The sequence below is a fragment of the Pleuronectes platessa genome, chromosome 4, assembly GCF_947347685.1.
Source record: "Pleuronectes platessa chromosome 4, fPlePla1.1, whole genome shotgun sequence".
NCBI lineage: Eukaryota > Metazoa > Chordata > Actinopteri > Pleuronectiformes > Pleuronectidae > Pleuronectes > Pleuronectes platessa.
The window spans coordinates 26,815,871-26,829,867 of NC_070629.1; the positions used below are offsets into that span (position 1 = coordinate 26,815,871).

A 13,997-nucleotide genomic window follows, 5' to 3' on the forward strand; every position below is an offset into this window, starting at 1 on the left:
CCATCACATTTCTATGATAACACGATGTGTCAGTTGTGGGTTTGGCTCCGGAGGCCTTGCCCACAGACCAGGGAAGTCTATCGTCATCGGCGCCTGGAAGTCAATTTCCCTGTCCTTCCAGGCTTACATGGAAAACATGAACACTGCACAAACGCGCTTATGTAAATCTGGTATTTTCCCCAGGTTCGGTTCTGGTTGTTTTTCTTTTTGATATTATGATGAAGTAATTGTCTGTGACACAGTCTGAGGTCCGAAGGTATGCCGCTGATGGCCAAGCCATGAGCAAGCGTTTTCTCTTCCTCTGTGGTGAGAAGTCTTTATTTCTGTCCTGAGTCAGCAGTGAAAGAGAAGAAGAAGAGTTTGTTCCAGCAGAGATGCACATGATTAACTTCTTAAGGACTTAACCAAAAGTAGCCTTTAGTATCTAGTATTTCTTGTGCTAATCAGAATGGCGGGGTTTCCATTGGACAGACCGGATGATGAATGGGTTTTGCCGAACTCGCTGAACGTTGTTGTCGATACCAGAACAAAGACCTGCATGTGTTTCTGATCAGACCCGGTCGTTTATTGACGTTTTTGGAAAGAAGCAGGGTTTTCCACATTTCCTGTGGGCTTCATGTTGCACCAATTACCTCGTTATTACTTGCTCCACATTTGCCTAATGCTCTGAAGACGCAGGCTGCCACACAAACGAATCCCGTCCCTGCCGTCTCTCGAGGTCTCCGTCCTCTCGGCTCGTGTGCAGACAGAGAAGGAGCGGTCTCTCTCTCTCTCTTATTCTGCTATTCATCACTTCTCTTACCGCGGCGCTCGCTCTCTGTGGGCGAGTGCCGAGCCGTGATGTTGCGGTGGGCTGCACGTTGACCTTGGCAAACTGACAAGCACATGTTGAGCGTGTGGCCTCACGACTGCATCACGCCTCCTGTTCTGCCCCTCTAATAGAATTACGAGCACCGTGCAAAAAAAAGAAGAGAAAAAACGACGCAGTCAGCAGTTCCAGGGCCAAACAGCTTTATTCAGCCGTTTAGGCGAGTCCTGGGGGTTTGGTTGGCGGCTGCTGAGGGCCGAGCACGTGCACCAGCAGAGACTCGGCCGCTCGGAAACACTCAGCCATGGAATTTCCTGCTTGTCTACCAGGAATAAGGCTGCAGGATCACATTTGGTGGGATTCGCTCTGAAAACGTCCGTTTCTGGAAACACGATCCCTCGTGTTTGGTGTTGATAACTTCCCTGACAAATAGTGTGATGTTTAGATAGGGTTGCAAATGGGCGGACAATTTCTGGTAAATTTCCGGAACCTTTCCGGAAACTTTCCATGGGAATATTCAGTTCGGGAATTTTGAAAAAAGATATATACGCAAATTAAACGCTGAGCAATAAAACATCATTCAAAACTCTATTTTAAAGATGTATGGAATGCAGCACGCGCTGCATGTTGAATTTCAACCTTCCACTGTGCATTTCTCCATCACTTGTGCAGATAGTTCCCAGCATCCTGCACACTACAGCAGAGCTAGTGAGGCCTGCTGTAGTGTGCAGGACTAGTCAGGTAAGTTTTGATGATTTTACTGTGGAAAATATATTAACATGCTGATTGAGGATTGTTCATCTGTTCATTTAGCCTATTTCTATTCATTAATCCATCAATTGTAAAATATTTTTAAAGACGATTCCAACGATGCCAACTATTTATATTTCTGGCATTGCATTAGTGATTTTTTACAAGCTTTTTTCTCATCTTATTCTACACACCATTGCCACATGCACTATCTCATGTGTGGAGACATTTCACCCCAGCCAATGTAGAAGGAAAGGCTGTGTACATTTGCAAATACGATGCAAAGACCTATGTTAAGAATGACACAAAGATGCAGAAGAATATAGTCCAGTGCCCAAAGTCTCCTCAGGGCTCAAATCCGCCTATGACAAAACAAATGTTTATATTTATGTCTGTATATGACAAGGTAAATACAGTTAGTATAAATTACCCACACAATTTCCCGTTAATTCCCGTTAATACCCGTATATTCCCGACTATTCCCATGGAAAGTTCCCAACTTTGGATATTCCCGGAATTTTGCAACCCTATGTCTAAATGAATTCAACGTCACAATGGATGTTTGGACTGAATGAACGTGATAGAAATTCCGTTCCCTCTCTGGTTACACAACTGTCTCTGTTTGTTTGTGTGTTCAGGGGTTTCCTGGGGACTTTGGAGAGCGGGGACCTCCTGGGCCTGATGGGAACCCAGTAAGTGACATGATACAGACACAGATGCTCCCACTGTTCCCTTTTGGCACAGGTTTCAGACTGAACCCTCAGAGGAAGAGATGAAGAATACACTTATGAAGATCAAGTGACAGTAAAAAAAAAAGTGCTACTCCAGCACTTCTTCACTTCAGTCTATGTCCCGTTAGACCTGAAGGAGCTTTACTCAGATTTTCTCCTGCTGAGGGAACATTTTATTTCTGCACAAGATGGACTGTGGAGTAAATCCACGGAGTCACGAAGCAACTCACTCACCCATCATCACCCTCACTGATACGAGGGCAGCATCAGCACTTTCACTCGCCTCTCCTCTTTCTGTAGTTTGACCCACACTGCTCGGGATTGACAGGGTCGGGGTTAGATTGTGATTGGCTGACCTCCCGAGAGCCTCCTCCGGGCCTCATTTCCTCTCCCAGCAGAGGGAACGAGGGGGATGTTCCATTTGGCTGAATTTCATCTCCTTTCATTCACCACCAAATGGAGGCGGCGACCGGAAGGCCACACCGGGCCGCGTGTCATCCATCCCTCCGCTGGTTGCGTGGTTCTGAGAGGATGTGGACTCAGCATGTGGCCGCGGGGCGCATCGCTCGGACAACAAGCCTCTGTGTCGAGAGCCAAGTGCTCACTCAGTATGCTAAACCGACTGGAGAGGCACATTACACTGCTATCAGTGCAGGAGCAAACGAGTAAACAAACGTAGTGAACGCTCCTCCTCCTCCTCCTCATGCAGTTCACCACCTCTATCTCCCTCCGCTCATGTTGCATCTTCTCTGCATCTCTCTCTCTCTCTCCTCTCTCTCTCCTCTTCTGCCTCTCAGGGTGAACTGGGAGCTCCTGGGCCACATGGAGTCCCTGGTCTCATTGTGAGTGTCGTATATTTCTCGTTGCTTTTAAAAGTTTTATATTTAGTGACTTAGAGTTTATACTCATCTCTGTTGTCTCCACATCCTATCACTGGCATTACATAACTAATTAAACCAAGCTGAACAAACTTCAAACTATTTTGGACTTTTTAATTTGACCCATTACTCATCCACTAACATAGAGGAGCTGGGGTTTATGACCTATATGATGCCAGCCCCCAGGGGGCAATTGGGATGATTTAGTGAGCATCAATGTCATCCGTCTTTACAAAGAGTCTGTGGTGAATTCTACGTAGTTGCCTTATTGATCTAATTTAAGTATTATAGATTAATAAATCATTTTAACCAAATTATTAGACCAGACCAAACTTCCACATGAAATCAACAGAAAACCGATAAACACTATTTAGACCATATGCTGTGTAGCTCGTTGATTTGTCACGTACAATCAGCTGCAGACATCAAGTAAACATCCAGGAAACGTATCAAATAAGTTAAACTTCATAGTTTGCTGAAAACAAAGTGGTGAAAATGAAAGACAGGTTTTTCAAAGGTAGTTTGAAGATAATGGATTAATCCTGGAAGGCCATTAATGTAACACTTTACCCATAATGCATGTTGGTTCTCTCCAAAATCCATTGGCCAATGGATATATTATCTTTTAATTAATGTATGTGTGTATGAAAACATGTTCCTATCAGATCTTACAACATCCGCATCTACTTATGGTTAATACAAACAGCTGTGACTGTGAGGGTGTATTTTGTGTAGTTTTTAGTTTTATCTGCTTATTCATTTGAGTGTTCAAGTGTATGTGTGTGTGTTTGTTGTTGGTGACAGGGAGACTTGGGCCCTCTCGGCATCATGGGCTTAGCGGGACCACCAGGACTCAAGGTAAACAGAGTGGACATGTTGTGTGTCTCTGGTTTTGATATAGATGTGACCAGCGGGAGTTGCTCATAAACACCGGGTCAAACGCTTTGCTATTTTGGGGAGTTTTGTAAACTCTGTGTTCTCTTCCACAGCCCGGTCACATCTTCCTCTCCCAGCCCGACGACACCGGGTCAAACACAGCCAACATGATGTTAACACTCGTTTCTTTCTTTTTGCCTTCAAGGGAGTTCCAGGGAACCCGGGGGACGCAGGACTGAAAGGTGATAAGGTGATCTGCATACGTCTTTCTCACACCACTAACCTTGTAAAATCACTGACTGCTGGAGGCCACAGCACAGACGTGTAGTAAATGACACAATGCTCCTGTGGTGCATGTGGATTGAAAAATGTTCTGCTAACATTCTGGTGTTTTTCATTGTGTTTTTCCCAGGGGGACGATGGCTTGCCAGGAGAGCAAGGGGAGAGCGGATTCCAGGGGGACAAGGTACGTGTGTGCCGGGGTGTGCTCAGGTTGTAGAGCAGGTCTTGGTGGTTCGATTCCCTACTTCTACTGGACAAGCGCATGTTGTGGTTTTTGGTGTTTTTGTATCATATCAACATTGTTATTGATGTGATTTGTCTATTTTATGTGACAGGGTATTCGTGGCTCACCTGGGTTACTTGGTCCCCGTGGAAAACCTGGACCGCAGGTAGGCTACTCTCAAACCCCCACTGCCAGCAGAGAACAAGAAACAACAACAACATAACACAACATGTAGTTAAAAAGTTTGGATCTCCTTGATCAGACTGCACATTTACTCTGTGATTAGTGAGAGCACACTTCAGCTCCACACTTTCATAAAAACATCATATTTACTCTTTACATCTAGGAACTTCTTTTCATGCTTAACTGCTTTGCTTGCATCTGTGTTCTCAGGATGTAAAACACTGTGAGCGATCAATAAATGATTAATAAAGTACTAATCTGATTTTTTTTCTGCTTTAGCTGCTTCCGATAAAAAATGTAGTGTTGAAATAACTCAAAACTCCGAACAATGCAGCCGATTTAAAAACCTCCGGTGCTCAGGAAGAACAATGAGTGGAATTCTTCAAATGTATTGAAAAGCAGATTTTCTGTCGCTCGTGCTTAGAGGGAATTTCAGTTGAAGAAATGTAAGCTCAATGACCACAAGCAAACCCGCTCAGAGAGCAGGACACGGGCAAATTCCAAGTCTGAATGTTCCCTGAGCGTTACGGCTAATCCGTCGCTCGGCACGGCAGCTGGCACACGTGCTCCTAAGTGTCCTTAATATGTTGAGTGCTCGCTGATCTGCTTTGAGATTCCTGGGAAAACCCGCTTGCTTTGGCGCTGCTGCATGAGATCTGCATCCTGACACCAGTGATCTCAGCTGTTCCCACCACCTGAGCTCCACTCACTCCTCCTCTCTGAGCTCCAGTGGTTTGGTTCCTTGTAACTTCAACATAATGTTCCCAAAATTACTTTGAATTAAGAGATTTCTTATTATTTTCAGGGTAATATCAGATTCAGTTTTACTTGATTATGTTTCCTGCATGAGCTGAAGTTATTTGGTGGTTGACTGATGTGTGAGATAGGATATGATGAGAAAAAATACATTAATCAAAGAAATACTAATTAAATACTAATAATACAAATAATGTGAACAGAATAATTGAAAGTTATGTTATATGTCACTGAAATTATTACTTTATTATTGATTCTTTGTGACATTTCTTAGGGCAAACCTGGGGAAAAGGGCCCGGATGGTTTACCTGGCCCTCTTGGCCCAGAGGTACAACAGATTGTATTTACTAATATTTTGACAAGATGCATATTTATACTGCCTCTATGTTGTAATATGCAGGAAAGTATGAAACTGTGTGATGATGTAGTTTTGGTTTATTCTCTGTCAGGGCTTTCCAGGGGACATCGGCCCACCAGGTCAAAACGGCCCCGAAGGACCCAAGGTCAGCCGAGTGGATTTTACAACTGAGACATAAAGCGTCAAGCTTGAGAAATGCAGTGAAAGTTGATCTTGGGTTTTCTCATCCACAGGCGAAGCAGGGGCTTAGCGGTTTGCCAGGTCCGAGAGGAAATCTTGGACTTCAGGTGAGTTTGACTTTGGTGTGTTGATATTTTACAGAAGAGATAGAAGTGGAGATAAAGACGTTTGTTCTTCCCCTTCATCCTCCACAACGATTTTATGTTTTCAGGGAGATGAGGGACCAGTCGGTCCAGCTGGACCCGCTGGATTCGAGGTGAGTGGATGAACCCAGGGACCAGTTAGAAAACACCAAGGCACCATAATCATGCAGCGTCCTCTACACACACCCCAGACCACGAGCCATTCTACACAATAGCACCACACGTCTCATTTGCAATCTACGGTCTCATATGGACAGACAGTCTGTCGCTGACTGATCGCTCTGTTGTTCTAAATTGCTATTGGCTGCCCTTTTCTATCATAAAGAAGAAACCACTCTAAAACATATTGTAAGCAGCTGTCAGTCACTGTCAGCTACCGTCAAATAAAGTTTAATGTGATGACTGATTCGTAAAATTCTTGAATTATGATATGAATATTTAAATTACGGAAATTGTGAGATAAATCAACTGGTCCCTTTTATGGTTTGTTTTTCAAATATCTCTTCACCATATGTAGATTTATGACGACTCATAAATATCAACTTCTTCCTGTAGGTGTCGCCATCTTGCTTTTCAATCATCTCAGCTGTCAATCATAGCGGTTAAAAACCAAACTCAATGGAAACATGAACACTTGAACAAACATCAGTGATATAAGATCCACCTTAAATGACAGACGCCATTTTTGTATTTATTTATTTTTCATATTTTAGTTTGGTTCCATCTGCTAACATGGAGGAGTACATGAACAACACTGTACACAGCCACCAGGGGGTGATCCACATGATTTGGCTTCACTTTTAGGGAGCAGTCACGTCGTCCATCTTTATAAACAATCTCATAATTTGTCATGATGTAATTGAAGGAGGGGAACGTCATGATTGACAGCTGAGACTGACTTGTGATTGGTTGAGCATGTGTATCAGTAGGACCTTGATACCACATCTCCATCCTTTGGTTGTATCTGCTCAGGTTACAATCAGTATATCATGGCTTCATCTCTGGATAGTGGAAGGAAGCAGAGACTCGTCCTCCATCTTTATTTATAGTCTATAACCTGAACACGGTGGAGGCGAATTTATGGTTTTATAATTGTCAGAGAGGCTTTGAGCTGCTCTACATCTTGGATCCGAGTCCTCAGTGACTCTCTGGGTCCAGTGAAGTGTCTGTTTGGAGTCGTCCCACACTAAACAACAAAGGACACTTCTCCAATGACACTATTTTTGCAATGGTTAACTTCCAGTCTGTTATTTCCCAGCAGTGGAACCCACAGGTGATTACTGCAAACAAACACAAATGACCCGGTGGCTTCAGTGATAATAAGATGCTTTGATGCTGAAAACAAAACTCTTTGTTTGCAGGATAATTTCGTTTTTTTTTTAAAAAGGGATGAAGTTGTTGTTGTTGTTGTTGTTTTGGCAGCAGTTGTCGGTCGGTTCTGTGCCGCGGCCTCTCGAGGCAGCGAGGAACCACACACAACCGGAGACTCTGTTGTTGTGTGCGTTGTGTGGAGCTGCGGTACACTTCCTTGTGTCATTTTATGCTTTCTGTTCAGGGCAGACCTGGGAGGCAGGGATTCCCTGGATTGACGGGCCCAGATGGACTCAAGGTCAGACCCACCAGTCTCTCACATCCGCCGCCAAAACCACTGACATCCATAACTGAACAGTCTCTCCCCGGTTCTCTTTTATGATAATACATCATCTGAATATGTGTAAATTAGATGTTAATCCTCCGTTACCACAGGGGAACGGGGCCTCCGAGCACATTTCCACTGATTTGAACTAAAAACGAAAGGCATGAATAAGTTTGTGATATGCTAATTGGCTGCTTTGCTGTAGGGCGAGACTGGGATAACTGGCGAGGTCGGAAAGCTTGGCGAGAGGGTAAAGGCTTTTCTCCCTCTTTCTGCTGATTTCTGTTTGATGCTAAGTGTGTGTCTATGTCTATGTGTGTGTGTGTCAGTTTTTGTCGGGGGCCCCAAAGCTGAGCAGCACCATTATGGGAAATATAACTTCAGTAGAACTAATAAGAGTCGGTCATGACAGCGTGTTCTCTCTCCTTCAGGGACTGCCTGGTTTCATCGGGCCTGCTGGAGAGACGGGTATCGCCGGAGAAAAGGTTAGCACGGTCTCAATTTGTCACGGTCTGCTAGCGTCACGATCTGGTGTCGTGTCCAACGCCAACTTTAATCTGATGAATCTCTGTCTGTCCATCTAGCGTGTGATCTGTGCTCAAAATGAACTCTCTGACTGTTGCTTTTAATTTCTCAGGGGGATCGAGGGCAAACGGGCACCCCTGGGCCGCCAGGGGAACGGGGGCCGATGGTAAGGAGTAAGTCTGGACCCCGTCTCTCGTACCATGGGGCGTTCAATTCTGCATACGTAAGGAAAGGGGGTGTGATTTGTTAAGAGAGACTGATTAAATAATATTCGTCCGATACGAGGATTAATTCAAGGTCAGATATCAAAGAGCAAATTCACGATGTGTCGGAATAATATAGATTCATCGTTTAAGTAACGTTGTGTCCGTCAGGGTCACACTGGAATACCTGGAGAGACTGGGCCATGTGGAGAACAAGGGATCCCAGTAAGTTCACCAGTTCACTGTCCTCACAGCTTTATGGGAGATGACTGTTCAGTTATATTGTTTACAGAACAGACGTTTTTGATAAGTCATGTCGGAAAAACTGCTTAACTGCGTTATGATTGAAAGTTGAGAGGCTGTTTTTAAATCATATTGTGTCTCTCTTTTGAGATAATAATAATATAATGACTATAAGACATTTTATTTCTGAGGAGGAGAGAAATAACAGATTCAGAACTAGTTTTAAATCATAAACCGGCCCTGAAAGCTTAGAAAAATGTATTATTAACTCAACATATCATCTATAAACACATTGAAAAGCAGCTTTGACAGATGACATTATGATAAAAATAGGTTATTCTACTGTATCTATGACTTAGACACTGTCCCTTATATCTTAGTTTCCATAGTTTGATATAGTAAAACTCAAATATTATTTCTTCCCTCACATTCAGGGGCCTCCTGGTTCACAGGGATCCATCGGCATCCGAGGGCCCAAAGGCATCATGGCAAGTAACTGAAATCTGTGTCAACGAAGGATACAACACAACAGTTCACTCTACAACCAAATGTCTCCATCACAGCTTCAGCATTAAACTCCAGCTTCACAAAGCCACAAGCGTCGTGACAGCGATTTTATATTTGCAGAAGATCCAAGTGGAGTAAACTGCGACAAGGTTCTATTCTGAATAACTGGAAGAACTGTTTCTGTGTAAATGTGAATCCGACATCAATCGAAACAAACCATCGAAAACGACTTCTACACAGACACAACACGTGGAACCATGTTTTAGTAAAGCAGAGGAATTATAATATGCTAATGAGCTTGTCCCGACACGCTGCTCCAGAAACAGCCTGGAGAGTCGGGACCTGGAAACGTGTGTGCGTCGCTGTGTCTGCCATGAGCTCGGGATAATTCCACTGATTCCAGCGCAGCGGGATCATCAGACTGAATGAATAATTGATGTAACATGAATAAGCGGTGTAATTAAGGCTTTTCATTCTCTGGATTTGTTTAACACGGCTCCCCCCCCTAATATTACAAGCAGTCTCAAATGCAATATTGAATAAGTCTAATGGCTGAAAATTACATCAAGGCTTTGGAAATTAGATTTTCAGACCAGGATGATTAAACACCATTCTCCTAATTACAAAGTAAGTCACAGTTGGAATAGGGATAAAAACCAGTGATAACCTTTTCCTGTGCACATTTGTTTCAATTAAAAGAAAAGTGACATTACCTTCAGAAAAAGTGGATTACAACCTTATTCCTTGGGACACACTAAAATGTGATCCACGGCAAGGAGTAAAAGGAATATGTGTTATTCTTATTCCTTACTTTCTTTTACTTTGTTTGTTAAGGGTTTTTTATCATGATGTACAGTCCCCTGTAAATAGCTGATCATGAAATTCACGGGGCATCTGATGAAATAACTGTGTCCAGTGGATTTATCTATTTCTATTTAATTTGAGAAGCTTTAAGAACACAGATAATGACAGGAAGCCACATACAGAGATACAACAGCTTTTCCTCAGTAACAGTTATCAGTAAGGGCCTCCATAGGAAGGAGCTGTGTTCTGCTCTGGTGCTGCTCAGTTCACTTAAGCAGCTTTCAGTCCTTTAATGTTTTCTGACAGCATATAGCTCGGTTCACTTTTTAAAAAGCTGAAGGATGAATCAGCTACAGGATTATTGTGACCTTTTCCTGGGGCGTCTTTACAATAACCCCAGTGTGCAGGCGACGCCACTCTGTGTGATGCTGGAAGGACTGGGGGGAGGGGGGGGGGGGGGACAAAGTCCACACAGTGGGGATTGGGCACAGTGTTGGAGCTAAATCACAAATGCCAAGTATTTGCAAAACCGCTCCACAATCTTCGATCGTGTCACTGCAGTGTGGGTAAACGCAAAGTTCACTAGAAAACAGGGAGACTGCCTCCCAGGCTCTACTGAGCGGAGATTGAATGGAGATTGACTCGGCTAAATTCACTGACTAGATGGATTAAACAACATGTGCCTCGGTCTGTTAGAGGCCAGGTTCTCCAAAGCTATTCATCAGTGCCAACTTACTGTATGTCTCTGTGCAGGGTCCAAGGGGTCCCGATGGCCCGGTGGGGGAGAAAGGCTCTGAAGGAATAAAGGTGAGCACATAGTGAAAAAAGTCAAAGTTAATAAAAAAGCTCAATTGTGTGTCTAATTGTTGATAATGTTACTTTTCCTGCCAAAGTGCCTTCGAGCCACGTCGGGCCCTAAGCCTCCTAATTGCACTCATCAAATCTCTCCCATGCAAAGTGATGATAAACAAAATGACTCAAGTTTTTTCTTCACGGAGGGAAAAAAGAATCACGAGAACTTTTCAAAGCAGCTTTGTTCAGCAGTCTGTAATTATTAACTATTTTTAACATCTAAAGAATCTTCAGAGGACACTCGTTAACTTGCAAATCTTTACAGCGCAACGTTAAATCCAAGAGTCCTGAAATATTGATGTCGCCGGTTGTGCTTCGAAGACGGGAACAATTTAACTCTGGGGACTTTCGAAAGCTCGGTTTTTTACTGATGTGGATGTTTTTTCCGTTGCAGGGCCCCGACGGTCCACCAGGAAAATTGGGCCTCCCTGGAGAGATGGTAAGAAAAATCTGGCGTCTTTACTTTCCATTCAAAACTGTTATGACATTATCAGCAGCTTTAGTGGGGATTCTGGCTTGAGCACATTTGGTCATTCTTTCTCTCTGGGCTGCAGAAATAAGAATCTCGGATAAATGATGTCGAAACTTTAGTCCTAATGAGAGAAATTCCTCATTAGAGCAGTGGAGGAGAAACATTCTTGCAGTAAATTAGCTGCACTCTTGTTATTTCCCACAGTGCATCGTCGAGTAGGACAAACATCTATTAAAACGGCTAATAAAGAACGAATAACACTAAAATGGTTGTTCTTTAATTCTTTCTTTGTGACGGACAGATGTTTGTGCATCCTCAACTGGTCTGTGAACCTGTAGCATCATTCAGTTGTGCAAAACAGCCAATTATTGGAAATGAGAAGGGCCCTCGAGGGAGAGCACACACCTCCACCAAGGCCATCACCCTATCTCCATACGTTCAAGGAAATAAAAAATAGATAAATAAATGATAGATCCTCCCATTTATTCAGATGCACCCAAGCTAGAATAATTCCATTATGTAAGGCTTGCCTGCATGAAGCCCAGTGGTTGGATGGATGGCTCCTCCTCCAATGCACGTGCCGAAGTGCCCTTTGGCAAGACACTGAACCCTGAGTCTCACCTGGTGGCTGTTTGAAAAGCTGTATAGACTCCCTTAGTGTGGTGAATTGGTTAATGAGACATTGGTACCTTTAAACGTGAAGAAACGCTATATTAATGCAGTCCATTTCAAATGTATGCCGATGATATCAGACTAGGACAGCACCATTAAAACCAGTCTGACTGAACCTACCTCTTTGTTCTTGTGGTGTCGCTGCAGGGGAAGCTCGGCGAGGCAGCAGAATCCGGGCCTCAGGGATTTCCAGTAAGTGATTGGGGCTAAACAGCTCTGACTGGATTATTGGGGCGAAGACATTGTGGTGGATATAGGGGAGAGAGTTGTGTGGTTTCTGTTAGTGGGTGTTCAACATGTGTATGAATACCAGCTGTGGTTACACTGTTATAAACAACTGTATTCTTTTCAGGGTATTCAAGGATACTCAGGGCCTCCAGGAGCCAAAGGATTTGCAGGAGAGCCTGTGAGTTGATGGTTTTGGTTCCATATTTCAAAATAAATGTTATTTTTCTTAGTTTGTTCTCTCTGTCTGATGCAGCTATGTACATATTTGGAAGTAGAAGAAACTCAAAGTGGATGTAGGCCGCAAATAGAGTCTCACCTGTGACTGTCCCGTCTTCTTCCCCTCACACAGAAACTCTCAATCTCAACTTTGACATCTTTTATTCAGTGAATCCTCAAAACCCACAGTCTTGCTCGTCCTTATCCTCTTCCTTTTCCTTTTTCCCCTTTTATTATTTGCCCGAGTTTCACAGACACAAGCTGAGAAGTGAGTCTGAGACAATTTGATTTACACCTCCTCTTCCTGGAGCGGCAGCTGTATTGTAGCCTGAATGTGCCTCGATAACGGTCGGCCCATTTCCATCCCTTACACAAGCTTTGGCTCCTTGTTTCAAAGCTCTTAGCCCTGCAGATTAACTTATCTCCACAAATCCACACTTTTCTGGCCGGTTTCTTATTTCTTTCCATATTTTTCCCCCTTTGCCGTCACTTTCAGAGGTGTTGTCCAAGATTACAGAGTTCTCTTAACCCTCGTATTGATGCCTGTACTTCTGTCGCCGCAGGGGCCAGCAGGGCCACAGGGAACGATCGGGCCCCTGGGGGAGATGGGGCCAACGGTGAGTTGGATCAAACGGCCGGTGGCAGAGCTCCCACTGACTTTTACATTAGCGCTGAGAAGTAAAGTTTGTTTTCTGACAGGGTCCACCAGGGAAGGATGGAGAGAGAGGACCGCCTGGTGAAACTGGGGAGAAGGTGAAGAGGATAATATGATATGGAAATGTTTATTGATTGATCTGGTGGATGATAACATTACAGCAACCTTTGCTGTAGTAAATAGTAATGGATGTGGCGGTGGGCTCTCACTTCATGAAACCATGTTTGTGTTTCAGTCCTGGGAGCAAGATCAGACATTTTGAATTATATTTTGTAAATAAAAATATAATCCAACATCCAACTCTGATGAAATCTTAACCTCTGGGGACAACGGCCAATATTTCGGGGGCTTCTGGTGTTCATCGTAAATTGTTTAGTTTCTTTAATCACACTAGTTTAATGTGTCTCAACACAAAACACAAACACTGATACTTGTTATCTCGGTTTAAAGCACACACAACATTTTGGCTAATCTCCATTAACAAGCCATCTGCAATTTGATTTGTTCATCCTTTTTAGTTCTCCACACACACAGACACTGTTCACCAGGAAGAAACCAAAGCTAAAACATTTTTTGGTCACAGTAGAAACAGAAACCAGACGAATCCGGCCCTCGCCGCCAGATTCGTTAAAAATCTGTTTATAGAGTTTATCAAAGCCCAATCAGAAATCACATCTCCAGTTTTCAATTTGAAGTTTTGGCAAATAAAACTGAAAAAGCTTATTGTGCACTGAGGTGGACGATCAAATTAGATTATTGTGGGTTTTATTTGTTCTCCTTTTTCTTTATTCAAAATGAAGTTTTGCAAACCTCCAG

The 13,997-nt window shown here is 43.5% G+C and overlaps 1 protein-coding gene across 2 annotated transcripts in view; it reads left to right on the plus strand.

The window, feature by feature from the left end:
* The window catches only part of col27a1b (collagen, type XXVII, alpha 1b), a 61,802-nt gene that overhangs the window by 34,025 nt on the left and 13,780 nt on the right, over window positions 1–13,997 (plus strand). For both annotated transcript variants that reach the window (XR_008338274.1, XM_053420180.1), the window contains exons 13-34: window positions 2,197–2,250; window positions 3,087–3,131; window positions 3,972–4,025; window positions 4,249–4,293; window positions 4,456–4,509; window positions 4,661–4,714; window positions 5,762–5,815; window positions 5,937–5,990; window positions 6,079–6,132; window positions 6,237–6,281; window positions 7,724–7,777; window positions 8,010–8,054; window positions 8,236–8,289; window positions 8,442–8,495; window positions 8,704–8,757; window positions 9,210–9,263; window positions 10,840–10,893; window positions 11,333–11,377; window positions 12,230–12,274; window positions 12,435–12,488; window positions 13,090–13,143; window positions 13,226–13,279. Coding sequence is in view for 1 of the 2 variants with exons in the window: in XM_053420180.1 (XP_053276155.1) it covers window positions 2,197–2,250; window positions 3,087–3,131; window positions 3,972–4,025; window positions 4,249–4,293; window positions 4,456–4,509; window positions 4,661–4,714; window positions 5,762–5,815; window positions 5,937–5,990; window positions 6,079–6,132; window positions 6,237–6,281; window positions 7,724–7,777; window positions 8,010–8,054; window positions 8,236–8,289; window positions 8,442–8,495; window positions 8,704–8,757; window positions 9,210–9,263; window positions 10,840–10,893; window positions 11,333–11,377; window positions 12,230–12,274; window positions 12,435–12,488; window positions 13,090–13,143; window positions 13,226–13,279 (1,134 nt within the window). In the remaining variant the exon portion in view is untranslated. The remainder of the gene's footprint in view (window positions 1–2,196; window positions 2,251–3,086; window positions 3,132–3,971; window positions 4,026–4,248; window positions 4,294–4,455; window positions 4,510–4,660; window positions 4,715–5,761; window positions 5,816–5,936; window positions 5,991–6,078; window positions 6,133–6,236; window positions 6,282–7,723; window positions 7,778–8,009; window positions 8,055–8,235; window positions 8,290–8,441; window positions 8,496–8,703; window positions 8,758–9,209; window positions 9,264–10,839; window positions 10,894–11,332; window positions 11,378–12,229; window positions 12,275–12,434; window positions 12,489–13,089; window positions 13,144–13,225; window positions 13,280–13,997) is intronic.